The sequence below is a fragment of the Melanerpes formicivorus genome, unplaced genomic scaffold (assembly GCF_026170545.1).
Source record: "Melanerpes formicivorus ecotype bairdi unplaced genomic scaffold, bMelFor1.0.p_v2 SCAF_5, whole genome shotgun sequence".
In the NCBI taxonomy this organism is placed as follows: domain Eukaryota; kingdom Metazoa; phylum Chordata; class Aves; order Piciformes; family Picidae; genus Melanerpes; species Melanerpes formicivorus.
This window is the reverse complement of record NW_027142357.1, coordinates 29,310,844-29,336,057: the sequence shown is the minus strand read 5'-3', so window position 1 is coordinate 29,336,057 and position 25,214 is coordinate 29,310,844. Positions and strand designations below refer to the sequence as shown.

At 43.1% G+C, this 25,214-nt stretch overlaps 1 protein-coding gene across 3 annotated transcripts in view; it reads right to left on the bottom strand.

Annotated features, from left to right (window-relative positions):
- The window catches only part of GLI2 (GLI family zinc finger 2), a 198,059-nt gene that overhangs the window by 136,629 nt on the left and 36,216 nt on the right, over nt 1-25,214 (bottom strand). For all 3 annotated transcript variants that reach the window (XM_068138973.1, XM_068138972.1, XM_068138975.1), the window contains exon 2: nt 7,127-7,289. In XM_068138973.1, coding sequence (XP_067995074.1) covers nt 7,127-7,259 — 133 coding nt within the window. In that variant the 5' untranslated portion in view covers nt 7,260-7,289. The remainder of the gene's footprint in view (nt 1-7,126; nt 7,290-25,214) is intronic.

The window sequence follows — 25,214 nt, the reverse complement described above, 5'->3', positions numbered from 1 at the left end:
GTACGACCAATGCCATAAACATGCTAACCAGATGCTGATGGATGGGCCTGGAGGCCCAAAGAATAACACAAGTTCATTATATAAATGAAAGAGTGAAGGGAAGTCAAGCAGCTTTCCCAAAATCATGAGGGAAATTTGGGGCTGGATCAGGAACTGAAACTAATTTTCTACAGGCTCAGTTCTGTGCCTGTGCACCATAGGGAGCCGCCAAAAAATTGGGTATCTTCACACAAGCAGCCTCTGGGAGTCGGGTCAGCTTCCCACAACACATAATAACTCCTCTCATTAAAACAGGACGTGCAAACCAATGCCTAAAGTCCTCACCTTTGTGTTTCTCTGTTTTCAGTTTAAAGTGTGGCAGTAAATGCCTCAGAAAGAACTCACAGGCTCTACCTGTGAACTGGTATGAGCAAGACTGCACTTAACCTCAAGCCTCACAGAGAAGGCACTTCATGTATTTACACAGAACACTGATATTCACACCAGCCAGCAAGCAGAAGAGGATGCTGCTTAAATCCCCCAGTCAGTGCTGGTCCATCCCACAAAGATCAGTCATAAACCCAGGTGAGCTACAGACAGGAAAACAACACAAAGAAAAATAATTTCCCTGCCCCATTTCAGGAAAAAAAAAAAAGTCACTTGAGGAAAATCTAAACATTTCTCAACACTTTGAACCCAATGTCAGCAGTGCTGAGCCCTTACCGCTTGCTCTAGGTTCAGAGCATCTCATAAGTTGCAAAAGGATCTCAATTTTCTTTAAATGATTAAACTGCTGTCATAGCTGCACACTCGGGGCCAGGGGCTTACAGGAAGACACCTTGTCTATTGGATGGTTTTCAGGAATGCTCAGACACTGATTTGTAGAATCAAAGAATTATTTGAGTTGGAAAATACCTCTAAGATCATTGAGTCAAACCTTCAACCCAACACCACCATGGACACTAAGCCACGTCCCAAGTGCCATGTCTACATGTTTCTTGAACACCTCCAGGGACAGTGACTCCACCGCCTTCCTAAGGCCACTAGACAGAACAATTAATGTTCTCTGATTTAAAAATAAAAAAGAAAGAAAGAGCAGCAGAATGGATTGTATCCTCCCAGGCCTCTGCACCTCACTCATTGTGACATGAAACCATGAAAGCAGAATTCATGGGGCACAGTTTAAGGAGAAGGAGAGCAATGTCAAGTCCTCCTTTTACTCCAAGGTGTATGGATGACTTCTCAAGGCCACACAGAAATTCTTCAGGAAGTGCCAGGAATAGAAGCCCCATTTCTTGATGCTGGTGTTGGATGCACAGCATTTCTAAGAACATTTTTCTCTGCCACTCATCTGACCCCTGGAGCAGTCCCACTGCTCCACACAGGCAGCTGTGGAATGCTCTGCCAAACTCTATCAATTATTTACCGTCAAAAGGAAGACTTAATCTGTGTGATAAAAGAATGGATTTTATCTAAAGCTTGTTCTCCTTAAAGTGATTTACACAACAGGCCTCTCTAGTTGCATCCCTTAACATAATTATTTACTCTTGCATGAACAGCCTTCCTCTACTTGGGTTATTTTTAGGAGCCTTTTGTAGACTTCAGAATTTACTAGGTTTTTTCCCTGGTCTTTTTAGTGGTGATTTTAAGTTGTCTATCTTTCTGAATGGGCTGTTAAAACACTAGTTTGGTCAATGCTGGTGTAAATCTGGAGCTGTTCTGGGAAGCAGCTCCCCAGGCTGTGTTGATACTTGGGTGTCAAGTTTGTCTCCAGCTTGAGAAGGCCAGGGTGCGATTTCAGTTCAGAGCTGCCAGTCAGGGCTCTCAGACTTCATTAGGCTACAAACTGATGTACGTGAATGAAAGACTTAAAAACATTAATTTAGTCCCACCTTGGTTGCTTGCTTTAACCTCACTGTGCAATTTTAGCCAAGGCAGGAAGACCAGGATTTGTCCACCTAACAGAATTACTTTCATTTAAGACTGATGGAAATGTTCAGGGGAGAAACACGATTCTTGATTGCTATCACTCTTACAGCAGTGTTGCACTGAAGCCATACCCAAGGTGGGGGCCACCGAGCTACATGAAGGCAACACATAATAGAGACGGTGGCTGTCAGAAGAATTTTGTGTTCTAAATTACAGGATTTTCCCATCATTCACTTTTTAACCACTTGACCCTTTCCCTCCTGGAACCAGCCCAGGGTTTTCTGTCAACTGTGTATCTCACCATTTAAAGTTGTATATAGCAATACAGGACAGGGAAGCTAAGAATGCACTTGTCCTGGCTATATTTCTTTTCCTGGAAAATGTGAATGACTGAATAAAAACCCCTAACATTCTTTAGAGAAGATCCCTGCCCTTCCAGTGTGGACAGAGGAGATTACTTCATTGGGCTGTTCTTCTTCTAATTTGTCTGAGTCTCAGGCCACACAAACTATATATTTCTTCAGTGTGCTGAGGTCTGCTGGGATGCTGGCATTTCCTCCTCCTCATTTACATGGCCTTCCCATAATCCAGCACTGAGACAAGCTGAACTACACAAGGACTCCCTCCCAAGCCACTCTGAGCTTGCTTACATTAGACCTCTGGAGAGCAATGGGAGGTGCTCCCTGGCCTTCTCCTCTGCATATGAAAGGGCTGAGTGTGCTACTTCTGCAGCAGTGAGTATTCCCACCAGCCCATAAATCAAGTGACCAAACTCCACCCCAATCTCTGATCCACTGCAGAAAAGCCCAACAACTCTGCCCTTACAGCACACGCAGGGTGAAGAGCTGTATTTCATCAAGTGAAGCCTTAATATCAGAGGAGAGTCATTACCTCCTGGAAAAAAAGTGTAGTCAGAGTCTTACTGGTTCCGCAGCTTGGTTTCCCCATGTTTACACCAAATGACTTGTTGAACTTCATTATATACAAAGTATTTCCATAGATCAGAGGCAGGGAGACCTGTGCAGCTAACATAAAATAAATTACCACCCTGTGATAAATGGTTCTATTAGCAATCCAGATTGTTAAACTCAGATACAACAGGATGAAGGGAGCACTGCCCCATTCATTCTCCCTGCGGCAGATACTGAGTTGTAAATAGGTTATTTTGTGTGTAAATAACACATTAAAACTCAGCATTAGCTGTGTCTTTTGATAGAGAGGAAATTGTTCCAAATAAATAATCTCAGACAGGAATGTAAAATAAGCCAGATTTAATAGTGCATGCCTGCTACAGCCGTGTTAAACATGACTAAAATGATAAACCCCAGAATATACTAATAGTAAACTATGCTCTGACATCAAAGTAATGAGGCTATATTTTTACCCAGCTTTAGAAATGCTAAAATTAGTCTTGACAGAGCCAGACATCAGAAAAATGTTTCAAACATAAACACCATCAATTTGGGAACTTGGTGTTTGTGTCATACAGAGGGTGGGGTAAAGAGGGAAAGGTGCATTCTGGGTCTTGTTAAAGTCAGGCAGTTAGCATTTAGAAGAATTTATATTTAATTTTTATTACAAGATGAGAAACCCATCTTCCTATATATCTCTGCCTTTGAAAGAGTGGCTCATTTAAATTTCTCCTTCAGCCACATGTCTGGACTTCCTCGTGTGTGCTGATAAGGAGGATGTCACCCTGCTAGCCTGGAGGACACAGCCCAGCCTCACTCACGTGGTGGTCTGCTCCCATGTCTCCTACACTACACAGCAATATGAACCTTTGCATTCAGCAGAAGGATTTTCTAAACATTGAGTATTATTAAATGCCCTTCCAGAAGCAGATGCACTGGAAGTGAGAGGCTTTTCTGCTGCTTTGACTATAGTTCCTACATACTGTCATTAAAATAGTTTCCACCTCTGTTACACACACACACACACACACACATACACATGCACCTACTGAAATAGAAGAGAGAGGATCTGACTCCTTGGCTGGCATGATTTATGGAAAAATAGAAAATTAGGAGAGACTTCCCTGGTGTCACTTCTGTGAAGCCAATTTCTGAATATCTGATCAATGAGTTACTATAAAAAAGTGTCACAGATCTTTAAAATGGCAGCTTCAGTAGACTAAAAATATGAGATGCCGTTTGTTAGTACAAAAGGACTCTTTTCCATTGACAGCATCAACAATACTGATCTCTTTTCCTGCAGCCATGACTTAAGTTGTTCAAGGCTGGAAACATTTGGGACAAATATCCAAAGCAAGGCAGTAAGAAATGGAGACTGGGCATATTATTACCTTACAGTGATATAGTCTAAATAAAAATATAATAAAATAGCTTTTCTTCAATTATTTAACTAATATTCAGTTTATTGCTTCCATCTAAAGCCTTATGAATCTATTCATTTCTACAAGGGAAGGGAAGGGAAAAAAAAAAACCAAACAAACCCCTATGATCTGAGAAACATGCTATGTTGGCACTCCATCTGTGTGACTCAGTAGAATAAAGGAGAAGAAATGTGTTGCAAATTATGTTTGTTCAGCTCTGGAGAGCAGCTTGGTGATCTGCAGCACTAGCTGAGCCTTGCTGCCACTTTCTCACATGCTAGTACAAAGAGTAAAACCTCTACAATAAATAAAACCAGGAGTTTGTCTTGGATGAGAATAAAGACTTGCTCGTACGGCTCCAGAGTAGGGTGGGGAACACAGAGGCCCTTCTTTTAAAGCTGTTCCCCTCCTCAAGCTGAACATCATAATTAATCTCCATACCTCATTGCTTTCTTCTGGAAGATTATGAGCACAAATATGTATATTTCTGGTCTGAGTAATTACACTAGTGAATCAAATACATTCTATTAGCATGAATACCACTTAAGTACAGTTTCTACCTGGCCTTTTTGTTATCCTCTGCTCAATCACATCTTGCAGTTAACTGATGTTAGAAGATGACTTTGTATTAATTTCTCTGCTTACAAGCACGTGCACCATGCCGCTCCCTTTCAGGTGCATGCATTATATCTAGGCAGGATTCAAAGGAAAGCCCTCTGAATCACAAGAGCATGTGCATCACCTGCAGCATCCTGGGGCCAGTGTCCCATCATACACTACTTCACTGCTAGCCATTTCAGGTCATTTATGAGCACTTCTTTTCACAGCATGACATAGATTTTGCTCTTTACATCTCATTACACAATGCTTTCATCTCAATTCTCCTGACATCTTCAAACAACCCTCCACTTACTTCTCCACTTCCTCTTAATAAAAGAGGAGATATTGAGCCTGTAAATCATTCTTTCTAAAGGCAAGAGCACGTGGCTAGCAGGACATATAATACTGGATGCTTAAAAAACAATCAAGTCTTGGAGGGTGCCAAATGGGCCAAGGGACTCTCCACCTCAGGGGCATCCTCATTCGCTTCACATCTCTGGAAATGCAGTAACTGCTTGCTCATTGGAGGCATTCCCAGGGCAAGTGCCAAGTAGGGAGAAGGTTTTTATTCATAACAGTGTGTCCATGAATTTTGAATTTTAGCAAGTGCTCGGATTTTGTTGAAGCCAGTCAGCCTTTTGGATCTGCCAGGTGCTGAGTTGATGCCTTAAGTGGGTTAACTCAGTGGTTCCTAAGACTGAGATCCTTCAACAGAGATCAAAATCTGTTGGGGGATGGCAAACTTCTGCATGTTGCAGTCTCACTGTTTTCCTTAATTCTGTCACTCAGTAAGCCTTCCTTCCTGCCACTTTGCTTAGTGGAAGGTGGTTCAGACCCATTCAGCAGCATACAATTGTATTTCCTTCTGAACAGGGGAAAAGATTTTCCCTCAGTGAAAAAGATTTTCTGGTTCTTTTTGTGAAAACTTTCCTTTGGCTAACAAAAACTAACAAAGTTTATCAAACACACCTTACTCTGTACATCTGAATCACTGCAGGTCAAAGCACAAACAAAATCTGAGTAACAAATGTGTTGGAAAGGAAGGGCAGATAAAGCAGATTTAAGCAATTTACTCTGGAAACTATCTTCAGAACTCAGCCAACAGAAAACACAAACTCTCCAGCCGAGCTGTGTAAGGAACAGAGGAGCCCGCAGAGGAGTCATGCTGCTCCTGGGGTGATGAGAATCTACCCTGCAGTGAAGGATAGGGAGGGGAAAGGTTCATTTTGAGGTAGACTGGCTAGAAATAAGGTATATTTTAAAGAGGGAAAAATAAGCTGGCCTGCAAAGTTTACACAGCTGGGATATCTCTTGTCACATGTGAGCCAGTGCAGCCCCTTCTAAGTTTGTATCCTTATGCCCTGCCCAGGAAGGACAGTCAGTCCCAGTCGCCTGCAAGGGCAGCACAGGGCATTCTTGCCACCACAGCTTCGCCCACAGCTGGACCCTCCATGAAGGGCCCTGGCACCAGTTTGGAGATCCATTAGCATGTGTGCCAAAAAGTGATGCATTTTCTGTGGCTTTATTTTGCTTGCCGTAGTGGGCAAAGGGAGGCAGGAGGAACGTGCTTGCATATCATCACACACCAGTGTTACCCCTGCCAAAACCAACCCCATGCATGACAGCTTCCCAATTGAGTTCAACACCAGCATGACCAAAATCTTGCCAAAAACACTGAGAGAAAAAAGAAATCAGGACCTGAATTATTTCACATACAAACAAGAATGGCAGAAATCAGGGGATTTCTTTGTAAACATTCTTGCATTGGATCAGGACAATCCCAAATGACTCCCTAACCAGGATATCCCAGCAGCAATGACTGAAGACAGTGCAGTCTGTTTAGCTTATTATCAGAATCACAGCTGATACATAACACATCTCCCCAGCCATGATAACAGGATACTCCCCAGTTCTGGCCAGCCTTGTCAGCCACCTTTTAACTCTTCCGTGGAGGAGCAGCAGGCATCACACTGCCTACACCGTGCAGCACTGGTCAAACAGTGGCAAGCAACAAAGGGATGCCTCAACTCTGCAGTGGCCACCTCTCACCACTCATCCTCTCTCGCCCCGCCCAGTTCACTAGGAGTTGAGGTGACTCATCATGGTGCTGTGACATTTGGATGCCATGCAGTGACACAGCTTCCAGCTCCTGTGACCTGTGACATCCAAGAACCCCAATAAACTCAGCCTGTTCACAGGAGGACAGATGTCACTGTACTTATTAAATTCTTACAGTCTAATGAAAAACACCCCTGCTGCTTTCAAATTGTGGAAAGCATAAAGTACCTCCTTGTGCCACTGCCGCTCCTGCAGCTGCTAAAGGAGTGGGTTTCTTCCCCGTCTCTGTAAAGCCATTCCCCTCCAGAACTGCACCTTTCCCTTCTTTTTTCCCAGCAGCAGTTGAAGCAGAAGTTTCCATCTTAGACGTGCATCTTCCAGCTCAGCAACCCTACGGGACATAAAACAAAGCCAGATTCTGGTCACCGCTCACAAACCAGGCAAAATCAACTCCAAGAGGAAGGGGCTGATAGCAGAGCTCAAAAGTAAATGGCAAGCAGCAAAGATTTCCTGGGTTTATAACTCCTGTGGCGCAGCCACTACCGCAGTCACAGGAAAAAAGGGCACAGCCCTGCAAAGAGATGAGTATTCTCACATCTTGCTGGCTTCAGGCAGTTGAAGACCTAAAAGGATCAGGACCAAAATACACTTTTTTCCTCCACTTAAATTTGGGCCACATAATAAAGCTTACAGGTCCAAGGGGCTTTAAAGTGACAGGACAGATTCAACGATTTTAGCACATATAAAGCCAATCTGTCCATCTCATACATTACCCAGGCCACCTGAACAAAAAAATTAAGTCAGCTAAAAACTTTCAATATAAATAGAGATAAAAATACATTTAAGATAGTTCTTTGCATTTTCTTTTTCCCAGTTGGTGCTTACTCTGTATCAGTGCCCTGACCAGAACATTTCAATAGTGCTTACAGGTGAAGCCACAGCAGGTCTACCAGAGCATATCCAACTCTCACTGGTGAGGACCACATCCACAGATTCCTCTCTCTTCCAAGCAAGTTCTTTTATTCTTACTAGTTGCATCTGAAAATCAGCTGCAACATTACCCCCATTACAAATGGTGAGTTAAATGCCAGTGGAAGCTCCACAAAACAGGAAGACACCAAATCACAAATAACCTGTTTTGTTTTTTAACTTAGAGCCATGAAAAAGAGCAGCTCCTGTACTTTTTGTGAGTGTGATATTTTTTTTCTGCTGCCCTCAAACTTAACTGACCTCCCAAAAGCAAGCACGCAAGAATATCCCAAATTTAATGCAAAAACAGAGCTTCTCTTAAATCAACAGACATGCTTAATTTAGAACTGCCAATACTTTTGTTAGCCCCATTTTAAGATGGCTTATTTCAAACATCTCCACATGATTCCTGTTTTCACAGAACCCACAGTTACCTGGCACTACTGGCCTCAGGCTGATCCTGGGAAAAACCCACTGCTAATTCCTCCTTTCCTTTCTAATTTTAATGCAGATCTACAATTTTTTCAGATGCAAATTTTCAGATGCAAATTTTTCACCTCCTGAGATACTCTGGCTGTTTACCTTACTGGAATTTATGGGATCAGCCAAAAAACACCTGAGAAACCAGATCACCTTTTTTTGTTGTGCAGGTAGTTACTCCTGTTGTGCCAACTGAAACTTCTGCCCTTTCATTCCAGAGGATTAACTGACTCCTGAACATCTTGGATTAAAAAGTTAACTCTCCTAAAAACTTTAAAGCACATGAGGATTTCAAGAAGTCCCATGTGTGATCCACTGCTTTAACCATTTAGTCATTCATGACCCTGGTTTAAGCAGCTTGTTTTGATTGTTTGTTCTGGTTGCTTTTTCCCTCTTGCTATTTTGATTTTCAAGCAGGTTTTGTGCCATAACTTCAGGTTATAAGCAGGAAAGCAAAGACCCTCTTTTCCAGCTATACAATGAGCTCCATGGCTTAGTGCAGCTGCCCCATAGCCTCACACTCCCAGACTCCTTGCACTGGTAGTTGGAGCCCCTTCACGATGCACCGCTGTTCAAGACAGGCTGTCCTAAACTATTTCCTCCTGCAAGCTACTTCAAAACTTCCCTATAAATACAGAGCTACCCCTGCTGTCCTGGTGTGTGGTGGATGTGGTCCTCCTGCATCGTCATCATTGTCTAGGCTCTGGCAGGACAGTGGCCCACCAAGCAGAGATGTGCTGCAGCGCCAGCAGCTTATCCCCTGAAGCCTTCAGGCACAGCTTGCATTAATGGCACAACGGATAGATCTGCAGTCAAGATTTGCAGCTGTAGAAAGTGAACCTTGCATTGGAAATGACAGGACCCACAATTATAGGCTTTACTGAAGACTCAAGTCTCCAGTGAATACTGAAGTGGCCCCTCAAGGTCCTGCCCTGGCATGTGCTGGGCTTGATGGCAAACATGGGATGGGTTCCTCGGGGCCAGGACTTTACAGCTGTTTAATCCAGGAATCAGGTTGGGTTACAGACTGTATATGAAATAAATACACTCAAACTGGAGTATTTGACCTAGGCCTGACAGGCTGGGCTTCTGTTCGTTAAGCAAATAAACTTCAGAGGCTATATTACTAGTCCCCCACCTGTTTCTTCTTAGTCCCTCCTTTCAAGGCTTTGCACTTTTGTTTGAAACCAGACGCTCACCCTTGCACCCCTCCCAGCCGCTTCCCTCCCTGGTTACCCTGACCCTCAGGGCAGCCTCATGTGTGATGCAGCTTCCTTGGGAGACTGCAAAGCTGAGCAGCCAGCAAGAGGAAGTAAGAAAGTAGTAACAGAAATTGTTCTCCTGTGAAGCGTGTAGGTTGGAGCCATGCTTTTTTTTCCAGAGAGGTGCCTGAAGTGAGATCTCTTAAATCCCTCCTGCAGCCAGCTCAGGAGGGACCTAGTTTTTCAGATGTGTCATTTCTCCAACTAGAATCTGACAAAAGATCAGGACCAAATTTGAAAATCTGGCCTTTGTAGCTGGACACTATCTTTTCAGATGAATTATGAATTTAAGAAAGCAATCACAATCAAGTGTTTCTAATAAATGTTTGTACTGAACAGGTAAATCCTTCTCAAGTATTGGATTAAAGAATAAAAAAAAAGGAATGCAACTACTCTAATCTTGCAGGGCTTAGAGTAATAAGTCTATGACTATTTTTGTTTCATAAAGGTGCTTGGGGCAGAACAGGCTGGGTGTGAGGCTTTTCCCAAAGTCAGCAGCAAGCAAAATCATTGTCCTTCCACAGCCACCTACAACCAGAACTGACCTTCCCAGCTCAGAAGGACACAAGCATCTTCCCTGGCCAGATCTTCCACTTGCAAACCAGGGGAGAGATTGGGAGTGAAGAATCGCAAAAATCACAGAATCACAGAATGTTAGGGGTTGGAAGGGACCTCAAAAGATCACCTAGTCCAACCCCCCTGCCAGAGCAGGATCACCTAGAGCAGATCACTCAGGAACGCATCCAGGCAGTTTTGAATATCTCCAGAGAGGGAGACTTCACAATCCCCCTGGGCAGCCTGTTCCAGTGCATTGTCACCAAAAAAAATTTTCCTCATGTTTACATGGAACATCCTACGTCCCAAATTCCACTCATTGCCCCTGGTCCTGTCATTGGGCATCACCGAGAAGAGCCCCACTCATGGCATCCTCTTGGCACTCACCCTTTACATATTTATAAACATTAATGAGGTTACCCCTTAGTCTCCTTCTCCTCCAAGCTGAAGAGCCCCAGCTTCCTCAGTCTCTCCTCATAAGGAAGATGTTCCACTCCCTTCATCATTGTTGTGGCTCTGTACTGGACTCTTTCAAGCAGTTCCCTGTCCTTGAACTAAGGGGCCCAGAAGTGGACACAATATGCAGCTTCACCATATATACTTCACCAGAGTAGAGGAGGGAGAGAACCTCTCTGAATCTACTAACCACACCCTTTCTAATCCACCGCAGAATGGCATTTGCCTTCTTGGCCACAAGAGCACATGCTGGCTTGTGGTTAAGCTTCCATCCACTAGGACCCCCAGGTCCTTTACCCCTTCACTGCTCTCCTGCAAGTCAGTCCCTACCCTATACTGAAGCACCAATACTGATTTCATACACCATTTCCTGAGGTTTCATGGATGATGGCTGAGAGTCTGTGACCAGCAGACTCCTTCACTATGCTTTGGTGCAGTGTGTGACCAGGACATAAGCACTGGAGCTCTGGAGATTCAGGCTCCCATCTTGGCTCTGCTACATTCTCCTCTGTGTCCCTAGGCAAAAAGCTTAACTTCTCTTGCAGCTGGTTTCCACAGCCATAAAATAGGAAACAGTACCTTGCCCTGTTTGCAAAGTGCTTTGAGATCCTCGGAGGCACAAGGCTACGGAAGTCTTTTTATTACCAGTATAAGAAGATATATTGATGGAGGCAATCAATCCACACCATCCAGGAGCACAACATTCATTTTTTTAAGCAATGCATAGTTTGCTTTTTGCTCAATGCTAAACTTTTCCCGCTGCTCTGTGCCACGCAAAATTTATAAATTCAATGACAGATTAATCTTAGCAGCGAGTCATTTGGCATGAAAAAGGGTTTCACAGGGAGCCTGCTTTTTCCTGTAAAGAGCATGCATTTAGGAGTGACTACATGGAGAAAGACCCTGTGCACTTACTCAAGCACAAGTCTCTGCCCTCCGTCATTACTCAGAATTAGAAACCCAGAATGGATTACTTAGATTGTTCCTAAGGTTTGTAGCTTTCTCTGCAGGAGGAGGGTTGGGTAATTGATTTTGACACTAATACCAGCACCATTCATATGCCCTGTAATATAATTCTGCAGTGACACTAAAAAGGCAGCCATCTGAGATCTGAACAAGGAAAGTGCTATATGATTTGCCCTAGACAACCCCAGCTATTTTAACAGCTGTGTTGTATATTAAAAGAGAGAAATCCCAACAGAATTAAAAACAACAAAGTCACATTTGCCTTTGAGGGAAAACAAGAAGCTGTAAACTTTCCTAATAAAACAATCCCTCCCGCTAAGTGCTTGAGGAATGGTCAAAAGTGCTGTCCCAAAATGCCTGTCTCTTTTGGAGGGCATCAGCCTGAGCAGGACTGCCAGCAAAGTTGGGAATAAACAGATACTCATCAGCCACATCCCCCATACCCCCTTTTCTTGAAAAGACATTATTTCCTTCTTTGGGATTGTTCTTTCACCAGGAAGTCCCCTTCTCCTCCCCTAGACAGAGCAGAAAACACAGATTTCAGTCCCCCAAGCTTTTCTTTGAAATACAAATCACCAATTTTGGCCCCCAGGATGAAGTAGCAATTCATGAGTAAGCCTCTCTGGCAGAGGACAGGTGCCACAGGTGACATTGTTACCCAGATCCAAGCTTCAGAAGTCACCACGGACACTGAATGCAGCCTTTCGTTCCTGCTGCTTAGCAGGGTGGTTTCTAAAGGAGGCTTCCAGCAGCCATTCTGCCTTTGCAAATATTTTGGGCTTTCTCAAACCAGTCTATCCTCTCCTTCATTTCAAGTCCATCTCTACCTGACCTTCTCACACACAACACCAGAGAGGTTGCCATCACCCCCCAAAGGGACACGACAGAGGTGTGTTGACTGCACAGCCGGGATGAAGCCCCTGTGCTGCTGTATGCTGACATGACTGATCTGAGATGGGATAATCAAGGTCAGCCTTCACACGGTTCTCACCAGGTTTGTCCTCATGCAACCACAGAGAGATACTTGATCTATCCTGCCACATCACCTCCCACATAGGTACAATACCATATTTGATAGCTTTTCCTGGCATGCTGCTTTAGTTATGATAAACAGAGATATTCCCACCATCTCTTCTTTTGCAGTAGGCTGTGTCATACAGCTAGATCCTTCTGAATACATGATCTGCTACGAAATTCAGTGTAAGCCAACTGGTTTGAACATTGGCTTAATACAGTGGCTGCTGTGATCCTTTTCAGTCTCCCAGGGTTTCAGCCAAATTATGTTCTCAGTTGCATAGAGGTAGCAGCAGTTAACCCGGTGAAGCCTCTATACCACACCAAAACACGACCCTTCCATTTCCTTTTGTATCAGCAACACCTTCACATTACTAAAGGAAGGGTTTTTTTTCTGCACACATGCCACAAATAAATGTTGGAACAACCCATACATGCTGCCTGTTGCTGCAGGATGAAGTGTTTGCAGAATATCAATTCTGCAGCACAAATTCAGAACAAATGACTTTTGGGGCCTTCCTGACCTAAGGTTTCCCATCGTGACATTGCTTAGGAATAGTCCACTTAGGCCAATCCTCCTGGGTTGATTACATACGGAAATTAGAGCTGCATGCTGGGGGGTGTGTGTAAAGCAGTAGCTGTCAGTCTTGAGGCCCCTGCTGCCCCTTCCAAATTTGAGAAAGCTTCTGTGGTGGGACCCTACCAGCTTCTTGTTATGGGCAGGCAGGAAAGGAAGGAGAGGCAACCCTATGCTGCCTGATGTGATGTTAGGAGGACACAGCTGCTCAGGGCTTCTTCCATTTTTCTACCTCTTTTCCCATATCTTGCTTAGACAAGAGCAATGACAGGGTGATGAAGGGAACGAGAAGCTGTGATGGCTTTCAGCAAAGAGGAAAGAAAAAAAAATACACAAGTTCTGCCCACTCACCCACAAATATAGGGCTAAAATTGCTAAGATAGCTGGGTGTTCATAGAGCTTCACCAAACAGCTCCAGCCTGTGGCAAAAGTTGCATCACTTAAAAAACAGTAAGAGAAAGAAAGAAATAAAAAGAAGACCAAAAAATCCCAGGAGAGTTGGCAACACTGCAATAGTTATACAGGTTCTGGAATGTACAAAGGCTGAAATCAGAGACTTACCATCTCTTTTGAACTTCAAAAACAACAAGTCTCTTCAAATCACTCTGTTAATTGGCTTTAAATTAGAGTTCTAAGTTTAATGAAAAAATCTTTTGCGTACGGCATGAAACGGATACGCTTCTAGATTAACTTCCTGATCAACACCATCTGCTATTTCCATATGGCAACAACAAACCAAAAGCACGAGGAAGAAGCCACTCTTGCCTTACTGTGAGGGGTCAAAGAGCACCCAGGACTGTCTGGTGCTTGATATCATTCCTCCGCAATGTGATTACGTTACAACACCACCTCCAACAAGGTCCAGAAGACCGAGGGAGTCTCCAGGTACCAATGGTCACAAGTCTGCCCAAGGAGGTAAAGAAAGGAGGCAAATATGGAAAAATGTGTGATGGGAAGGAGGCATGAGGGAAGGAGGGAAGTTTGAAATGATGCTTGGGTGGATATGGAAAGAGCAGAGTGATCCTGAAGATGAAGAAAAGCTTGGATGACAGAGGAGAAACAGTGAAAGAGGGATGACCTCAGAAACTAGAGCAGGTAAGACCTTACTGAAGAACATGAGTAAATAGAAGTACAGTCACAAGGCAAGTAATGGCAAGTCCTGTGAAGAGAGAAAATAGTATGGGAAAGAGGAAATAAGAGGCTGCAGACACACCAGGTACCATGGGAGATGGAAAAACATAGCCCTGCTGTGGCAGAGAAGGCATGGCATGATGTCTAGCATGACAGGGAGTGGGCAAGGAGACATGGCACAGAAGGTGGCAGAAAGCAGTCAGGGAACTGCAGGGAAGCAAAATGGGGAGATGCGAGGGTCTCTGATGGAGGAAGTATGCCCTGCAAAGTGCTCAGGGGAATGCAGCCCTCCAGCATGCTTTATCAGTCTTTGTAGCTGGAGTACCACTGCTTCACATAGTGCTAAGCATATGAAAGAACACAATGTCAGATACGTCTCAGAATCACAAGTGCTATTTTTCACAGTCTCAAGCTGTGCCAGGGGAGGTTTAGACTCGAGGTGAGGAGAAAGTTCACCGAGCAAGTCGTTCATCATTGGAATGGGCTGCCCAGGGAGGTGGTGGAGTCATCGTCCCTGGAGGCATTCAAGAGGAGATTGGACATGGCACTTGGTGCCATGGTCTAGTCATGAGGTCTGTGGTGACAGGTTGTACTCGATGATCCTCGAGGTCTCTTCCAACCTTAGTTATACTGTGATACTGTGATTCTCCTTACACTGACCACAGTGGCTTTCCCCTTATATCAAACAATGTCAGTGGAGTTAGTGGTGGTGATCAAAAATTATCACTATATGGAAGGTCTTTAAGTATTTAGCTACCTGCTCTAGAACTACCATTCACCAGCTGGACACTCCTTGGAGACTATCCAGCAGGAACTAGATACTGACAGCAAGAATGCAATGCAGATACCTGCATGGGGGTACACAGCACCATGGAACTCTGGTCCTGGGCACGGCTGGCAGATGAGGCATGGGACCTACAGAAGACATGCATCCTTCAGGAATGTCACCCAGAGGCCAGGCTATCCTAGAGACACTCCATGGTAACAGACAACACTGAATCTACTGAATTGAAACATAAATGTTTTTTCCCTTTCAAAAGCCATTTACTTTCTGGGCTTTGGTTACTGGAATGGAGATGATAAAGGATAAAGGAACTCACATTTCACCTGTTCTTTAGGTTTAGCCTGCTGTTCATGAACACTAATGTCACTTTAATGTTGCTGCTTCCTTACAGATTAGATCAATTTATAAAATATCAGATAAATTTGAATTGTTTCCCCACTTGAAGTGTATTTTTCAAGTTGCCAACCTTAGAGCCTTGAACAGAAATTGTCTTTCATATGCTGGGTTATAAACAGTTACAATACATCATCAAGACGTACGAGTAGACATAAAAGCTCAAAGCCAGACACAAACTCGGCACTGGTCCATGCTGAGACATGCAGACTGGAGTACATGACTTTCCCTTCTCTCTCAGAAATTATCTTTGTTTCTTACACTGGAAGAACTGAGGAGATGGAGGAGTAGGAGCTAAAGAAAAGGGCCTTCTGTGGTGGAATAGGAAAAGAAAGTTATGCTTGTACTTTGACATATCTAATCCTACATATCTTATAATGAGAAAATTTTTACTATGAGAATTCCAACATGCAAAAAGCTGTCAAAGAAGATAATGAAGCACACTCTTGCATTCAAACTCTGTATTAAAATGCTGCAGAAATACGGGAGGATGCCACTAGGTAAACAAACATTCCTCAAAAGCCATGTGTCACCCTTATAACTGGCCCACAAATCTTCACTTGTGTTTTGTTTGTTTGTTTTTGGTATAAGGGTGAGAGAACTTTGGCAAAAGACTTGTCTGGTTTTTTGATGTAAATCCAGAGACGTTTTCAATTTCCTGTTAAAGAATTTTCTGGTTTGTTGTTTTTTTTTTTTTTTCTCCCCCAAAGATAAAAGAGGAAAAAATAAAATGAAACAAAAAACCCAACCAAATATTACCTGAATATGAAATGAAAAAGTCTTGTCTTCATTTTAGGAAACCTTTGTGCACCAGAATAGAAAAGAAAGGGAAATAAAAGAAAAAAATAAACCAAAAAACCCCTTCATCAAGTCTTCATGCTCCAACAAGAGCTGAAACTGTTAATAAGCAATACGTCAGATAAAACATCTGTGGTGGCTGGCAAATATAGTAGGGATGGGTAACAGCTAAATACAGATTGTATTAAGACCAAGGTGGAGGACCAGGAGTTGAAACTGTTTACAACAAAATTAGACTCTAATTCCAAATGAGGAAGAATTAACCTATTAACTTTACAGCAGGTTTATGAGTAAAAGATACTACAAAAGTAATTACACATATTATGAGTAGAGCAGAATAGATATTCATGCAGGTTCCACAGAGCAGGTGAGGGTCAGCATAGGAGATGTGGCTAAGAGGAAAAGGGCTGCCTTGAAATCTAATTTGAGGGAGCTTTAGAGAAGGTAGAAGGGAATGTTTTGTTGGCTGGTGGTGACTGAAGGAGAATCCTCTCAATATTATGCTTCCATGCTACAGTGGTTCAGGCACTTTCAAGTCTTGTGAATACCCCAAATAGAAAACACATAGGAAAGTTTAATGGGTTTGTTTATGGGATGAGTAATACTGTCTTGTAATGACTACTCCATCGAAGTTTGGCCTGGATGACCTTTGAGGTCTCTTCCAACAAGATATATTCTATGACTGTGACAGTGAACAGGCTCCAAAGCTTGGGTAAAGACAACTATCATTCAGCTCAAGGAAGGAAAACCTTTATTTCAAGTAATGAAAGATGAAGGACTGCATCCTCATGAAAGTCCCTATAGCAACTGGGTTCTTTCAGAACACGTTTCATTGCAAACTTTTGGTTTATTTTTAAACATACCAGTTCACTTCATTGGCCTATTGAATCCTCCCTCTGGAGGCACTCATGTAAGTATGTAGAAGAGAGAAGCCTGGGAAGGAAACAAGAATGTAATTAAAAACAAAAAAGCAACACTTCAATTGGCTTGTTTTCCTCTGCTGAACACATACACCACACAAGCTGTTATTCCACACTGGGTAGAAACACATATTGTCTTTATAAGACTACAGTTGCCAGCTGAAGGCAGGATGCAGACCACATAAAACGGTTGGCAGCTCATAAATGGGAGAATGGAATAAAATTCACCCAGATGGGAATGAGAGAAGAGCTTCTGACAGGATCATAGAGTATCTAGGGTTGAAGGAACCTATGGAGGTCAATTCCAGCCTCATGCTCAAAATTAATGGAGCATTTGCAGACTCCAAAAACTGTTGAAATATCTGACAGTCAATGAAGTAGGAAAGGACAGAGCTATATGGGACGTATACATGAACCACCATGCAGCCTACTCTGCAAGGATAGAAGCACACTGATGAAGAAAGACTCAAGAACAACCAAGAGTCCTTGCAAGGAACTCTATAAAAGAGAGAATTAAATTAATACTCTGAACTGTTCTCCGTTCTGAAAGCTGCAACTCAAATTACAGGGCTAGATATGAGTCCAAAAAATTAATGGTTAAGTACGTGGTGAAAGGCAGAGCCCCTCCGTTTTGAGCAGTGCAGGTTCATCTTCTACAGATAAAAGAAACTGTACAATGTGTCTGGCTGTCATTTCAATGGAAGGGAATAAGTCTTTCAGGAGACAGGCTAAAGTATTCAGGAGGGTATTAAGCTAATGACAAAAGACAAGGGTGAAAATGAGCACTCATTTAGCCAGAAATCAAGACGTCAAGATTAAAATTAATCAAGGTACCAAGGGACTCAAAGAGAAGAGATTCCTTAATTGTGTAGATTCTTAACGCAGCAAACCTGAGTAATAAACAAGAAGTAGAATAGCTCATTTAATACACAAATTAGTCCTAACCAGTATTGCTGAATCTAGTCGAAATATTAATAGGATTTGAGCTACAGTCATGTTGTGTATCAGTGACTGGAAACAAAAAGCCATGAAGCTTGTCAGTGACAAATGACTACAGACACAGTAAATAAAGATGACTGCTTTGTAGCAGTGACCTGCTCTCTATCCCTAAATAGACTAGATACAAAGATTATATATTTTAAAGCAGCCACACATCTGGAAAACTATTGATTAAAATAAAGACTGTTTTGAGAAGCAGTGACTGGAGACGACTTCAAGTTGTAGACAGGCAAATAGTGACTGACAAGCTCTATGGAGGTTCCTGGCAACCAGCTAAAGCAAAATTTGTTTGCCTATGCAGAATTTGGGAGGTTATAATGACTCTCTGTGTAACCCTGGGCTGACTGTTCACTATGCCCAGCTCTGGTGTCCACAATTCAAGCAGAAAGATGAAAGTTGCAAAGGCTCCAGTACTATTCACAAGAAATATGAAAGGGAACTCAGAGGTGCTTGCAGAATGACTTGATCACTAATATTAACACTATTATAATCAGCAAAAAAATGATACAGATGCTTTTTGACCCAGAGGTAAGACACATTACAAGAATCTAAGGCTAAACTAACTACATACAAAGACTAAGAGCTAGAAGTTAAATTAGAGAAATTCAGATTACTGAAACTCTCCCAGTTCCAACTGAGAAGAGCACTGGATTCAGGCTGGTGATGAACTCTCTGACAAAGCAGAGCTGACATTTTGTTCAGGTATTTTTCAAGATCTATTGTAGTCTGAGACTTGTCACTGGATGTAGATAGGTTTAAGTGCGGGATAAAAGTCCTCTGATGGTGTCACAAAGTTAGACCAGATCAGGACCTTTATCCTCTATGATCTTACACACCTATGTATTAGTATGTTATAAATGGCTGGTTTGCCTTCATAGATCAAAACATCTGCATTTATAATGATTGAACCTTACCATGCTTGTCTGCTTACAAGCAAAACTAACTGCTATCTTCCAACTACTTTATTTAGTAAAGTTTAGTAAGTTTAGTAAGACTCAAGTAATAAACACCTCCTAGAACACTGATAAACTCCAAGGTGTTTCTGTCTTGCCAATGTTGCTGAGCATACATTCCTTTACTGTTCAGTTATGTCTACGGTGTTACAAGTATTTTGATGACTGAGACAGATACAAAACTGTTCACCAACAGAATAACATGCAATGTCTACTTAGTAGCCGACAAGAACTAATTTGGTTTCTTGGTCTTGTAGGCAGCTGTCAGCATAAAACAAACAACCAACCAAACAAACCAACCAACCAAACAAAAACCCCCAAGCAAAATCAAACCACAACACTGTCATTTATTTCATTCTCTTTTTATAAAAGGGAAAAAAAAAAATCTCCCTTCTCAACTTCAGCATTGGTGCCTCCACAGCCTACAGAAGACTGGAAATAAGAGGTCTGATCTTCTGATCTTCTGCCCAGCAGTATCTGTTTCACATACAAAAGAAGATGAGCTGCCAAGCCAGCACATCTCATGTCCACAAAACTTACTGGAACAAAAGCCAGGCTAGCAGTAAACTTTTAACAAATGTCAGCAGGTTGCTATGGCTCAGAGGACTGGTTTAGGAACCAAGTTGTGTGTGTGCAACTGGGCAGTGGAAGCAAGTGATGCAAAGTATCTATTTTTGGTGGTAAGCAGGCCAGAGGCTAAGCAATGGAAAAATGCATTCACTGTGGGTCCCCACAGATATTTAAAGGCTATACCAGACTTTGGGGCACAGTTAAGTGGTGCAGCCACCAGACAACACATGCAAAACCCCCTGCTTTTTACTATTACATAAGAGTCACATCATTAAGCATAGCCTGAGAAGGCCCTGTAAATATTTCATCCTTATTTGCTTTTGTTCCTTGATACTAATTTAAGACAAAACGCTAAGGCTGAATATAAAAGCTTCAGGACAGAACCCTTTTATAGGAGTGTTTTTGTAAGCACACATGTATATCATTTCCTACTGTTAGTAGGAATTACTATTTACCTTGTATTTCTGTACATTATTTCTGTTGTATATTAATGCATATAATTCTATTCTATATTTGTATCTTTTTCATGTAAGCTTGTTGGGTTCTTCCTAGAGTCAAAATAAGGTAAGTCTTTTTGCTTCCCTTCTACAACTCTCTCCCTGCTCCTAAAGTTTCACCTCACTCCTCCACAACCATCTTCTACACCATGTCACAGTCACTCTCCTTGCCCTCCCTTGCCTTTTCTCTCTTTATTTCTGCACTTTTTCCTCACAAATTTGGTCTACCTCTCCCTAAAATCAAAATCCCACTTATGCCTGTAACTTTCATTCCATCTTCTTCCTCACTCAAAGCTATATAATCCTTTGTACCAAGTTGGCTCTGGGATTTCTCTCCAGTAAATCTTTCCTGTGTTTTACTCAGACTGACCTAGTTCAGCCCTGCTTCACTTCAACAACATAGAAACCTCAGTCTACCTCTCAAATATCTTCTCACAGCAGTCTGGCCATCATTAGAAGGTGGCAAAGGATGCCAAATGCTGTAGAGGTCTACAGCATCTTGGTTGGTACTTAAGTCCTTCAGTTCCTCCAACCTCATTGTAGGATTTGGCCACTAGGCCACCACTCCTGCCACTCACCTACACAACTGAACTCAAAACACCAGCCTCTAAGCCATTCCTTTTCATTTAGAGCAAGTTCCTTTGCACTGGCTGTAATGAGTATGAAGCTGATTTCACAGCCACTTATAATGCGGGAGCAAGAGCACTTCACTAGCTTGTCACTTTGCTTTACATCCTTTGCTAGCATGCTCTTTTGTTTTGCCTCAACTATAGCTTCCTCTTTCAAAACCCTACAAAGTCTATCACACCCATGCTTTTAGAATAGAATAAAGCATTTATTTAGAATAAACCAAACCAGGCTGGAAGAGACCTTCAAGATCATCGCACCCAACCCATCAACCAATCCAACCCACCTAAACAACTAACCCATGGCACCAAGCACCCCATCAAGTCTCCTCCTGAAAACCTCCAATGACGGCAACTCCACCACCTCCCAAGGCAGCCCATTCCAATGGGCAATCACTCTTTCTGTATAGAACTTCTTCCTAACATCCAACCTAAACCTCCCCTAAACCTCCACAGCCTGAGACTGTGTCCTCTTGTTCTGGTACTGGCTGCCTGGGAGAAGAGACCATCATCCACCTGTCAACAACCTCCCTTCAGGTAGTTGTAGAGAGTGATAAGGTCACCCCTGAGTCTCCTCTTCTCCATGGCTTCAAGGATACTTTAGCAAAATCACATGCACTTTCTTCACTCAAGGTCTAAATATGTGTTCCTTGAGTTGGTTTGGTCATACAGACCCGAGATATACTTCCACTCCTAGTCTCATTCATAACTCATTTTCACCAATAAAACTGCTAACTTGGACTGCATTCTGTTCTATTACAGGTCTCCAAAATGACAATTAGATCCCCTCAGAAAATCAGGAACCAGAGAACATACCAGCCACAAGGGAAGGGCTCCAGCCACACTCCCAAGTTCACAGAAGGTACTGCAGGGGCTGGAAGAAGGAACTGCCCAGTGTAAGTGAAGATCAGGTTCATGACCATCTGAAGAACGTGAAAGTGTACAAGTCCATGGGATCTGATGGGATACGTCTACAGGTACTGAGGAAACTGGCAGATGAGGTTTCTAAACCACTCTCTATTACATTTCAAAAGTCATGGCAGTCCAGTGAAGTCTCCACTGACTGGAAAAGGTGAACTATAACCCACATTTTCAAAAAGGGAAAGAAGAATGATCCAGGGAACTACAGGTCAGTCTCACCTCTGTGCCCAGTAAAATCATGGAGCAGATCCTCCTGGAGGTACTGCTGAGACAAAAGAATAACGAAGAGGTGATTGGGTTCATTCAGCACACCTTCACCAAGGGCCTTCTGTCACAAGGTCACAACATCAATAGACAAGGGGAGAGCAGCTGACATCATTTATCTGGACCTGAGAAAAGTCTTTGACGCTGTCCCACACAACATCCTGATCTCCAAGCTGGTAACATGTGGGTTTGATGGATGGACCACTTGGTGGATAAAGAACTGGCTTGACAGCTGCACCCAAAGAGTGGCTATAATTGGGTCCATGCCCAAATGGAGGTCAGTGACAAGTGGAGTCCCTCAAGGATCAGTACTGGGACCAGTCTTGTTTAACATCTTTGTTGGTGACATGGTTGTTGTAATATAGATGTTTTATCTAGCTTGAGCATGCTTTCAGGACCAGATGTAAGCAGGCAGTGAGTGCACCCCCAGCAAGTTTGTCAACAACACCAAGCTGTGTAGTGTGGCAGACACACTGGAGGGAAGGGATGCCATCCAGAGGGACCTTGACAGGCTGGAAAGGTGGGCCCAAGCCAACCTCATGAAGTTCAGCAAGACCAAGTGCAGGGTCCTAGGTTGGGGTAATCCCAGGCACTGTTACAGGCTGGGCAGTGATTGGCTTGAGAGCAGCCCTTGGAAGTGCTGGTGGATGAGCAGTTCAATATGAGCTGCCAGTGCACACTTGCAGCCCAGAAAGAAAATCACATCCTGGACTGCATCAAGAGAAGCATAGCCAGCAGGTTGAGGAAGGTGATTTGCCACCTCTAATTGCTCTCATGAGACCCCACCTGGAATACTGCATCCAGTTCTGGAGTCCCTGTTACAGGAAGGATCTGAAGGTGCTGGAACATGTCCAGAGAAGGGCCATGAGGATGATCAGAGGGCTGGAGCACCTCTCCTACAAAGACAGGCTGAGAGAGTTGGAGTTGTTCAGTTTGGTGAAGAGAAGGCTCTGAGGAGACCTTATTGTGGCCTTGCAGTATCTGAAGGGGGCCTACAAGAAAGCTGGGGAGGGACTTTGTAGCATGTCAGGTAGTGATAGAACTAGGGGGAATGGATCAAACTAGAGGAGGAAAGATTTAAGTTAGATGTTAGGAAGAAGTTCTTCACCATAAGGGTGGTGAAACACTCGGACAGGTTGCCCAAAGAGGTGGTGGAAGCCCCATCCCTGGAAGTTTTTAAGATCAGCCTGGATATAGGTCTGGGCAAACTGATCTAGTGTGAGGTTGTCCCTGCCCATGGCAGGGGGTTGGAACTAGATGATCCTTGAGGTCCCTTCCAACTCTGACAATTCTGTGATTTAAATCCATTGCCCTGATTTTAGGAGAAATACCTAGATTCCTCAGTTAACCACCTCTGCCCTGTATTTTTTCTCATCTAAGATAATTTGCATAACTCATCATAACATACTGGCCCCTTACTAAAAGAAAGAGCACATTTCTTATATAATCTTACTCTCTACATAACACACAGTGCCAGGGCACCATGACGTTCAAAATTATACACCAGAACTACTGAAACACCTCTTCAAGTACTCATCCTAACTGCTGTCATAACCTAGCACTTGACTGAAAAGCAAGTTAGGTTTTTTCCTCTACTAAAGAAATTGAACATACATTCTCTCCCACCTCTACTGTCATCTGTTTGAGCACAAACCTTCACAGAAGCATAGAATTGAATTGTTTTGGTTGGAAAAGACCTGTAAGGTCAAGTCCAAGGACTACCTAACTCTACCATGTCCCTTAGAACCACACCTATGCATCTTTTAAGCTCCTGCAGGGATGGCAATTCAGAGACTATTCCAGTGTCTGATAAAACTTCAGTGAAGACGTTTCTTCTAAACTCCAACCTAAACCTCCCTGGTGCAACTGGAAGCCACTTCTTCTCACCCAACCAGTTATTACTTGGAGAAGAAACTGACTCCCACCTTGCTACAACCTTCTTTAAGGTCATTGTAGAGACCAAGGAGGCTAAGAAGCCTCCTTTTCTCCAGACTAAACAACCCTATTTTCCTCAGCTGCTCCTCATAAGACCTGCTCTCCAGACCCTTCACCAGCTTTACTGCTCTTCTTTGGGCCCACCTCAGCAAACTGAAGGCACAGGGACAGGGGACATATCATCTATAGACGCTAACAGAATTTCTTGTCTTTAAACCACCTCCATAGCTACCCAACACTTGGTACCATTTTGCGCCTTTGGGCTTTTCTCAGTCTTCCATGCATTACAAGTGAGGGATCTTAACACACTTTCTAATTTGGAGCCATTACCTCCACCGCAAGTTCATATAGAAAACTTATCTTTCGAAAACAAAAATTGTTGGCCATCCCCAAAGCATCAGTGGAATACCGAGAAAACATTAGATGTCTTCCCTCAGCACTCTTGTACCCAAAGATCAGTCTTTGTTTATGTGAATATATCCAGGCAAATGCCTTCAGAGAAAGAGACCTGAAGCACACACAGGGTTGCTTTTCCTCACTGCACCCCATTGAGATTTTTAGAGCAGAGGAGTGGTAGCTGTGAACATTCATTAGTGCTTAAGAAATAGACCCAAAACCACATGGCTCCCGCCCTGACTTTTGGTTGGGACCTGGAGATGACCACTCATACCGCCTGTCTTGGAGAAAACTCATCCAGAGTTTGCCAGATCTGTGGTCTTTTGGGTTACAGCCCCTACAGCTACCCAGCTGCATTGGCAGCTAAAGGTATATTTCAGGACCACGAGAATCAGCAATCAAAGAAACAGTCAGTAATTCCAGCACCATGTGCAAATTACAGTGTGTGCAAGACCTCAAAGCAAACCATATCATCTGTAAATAACTTCAGGGAAAACACAGAGGAAGAGGTCTATTTACTACAGCAATAAATTATTCCTGTCTCATCAGGTGCAGTGGAGCAGCCCTCAGCTTCCAGGACAAGCCCACTGGCAAGGAAGGGGGCTGCACACACCATTGCACCACCCCACTGTGCTACCAAGATACTGTGTCTTTGCCAAGAATTGTGACTGTAATACCAATAAGCACAAAAATCTGTATACAGTTAACTGCAGTACCTTCTTAGGAGGAGAGTAGAATAGGCTGCAACCTACTGTCAGAAGTAATAAAATAAAGGCACAAGAAGTTTCTATTACTTCTAAAAAACCCAAGATGCAGTTTTCTGAAGTACCTAACCCTGCCATTGTGTAAC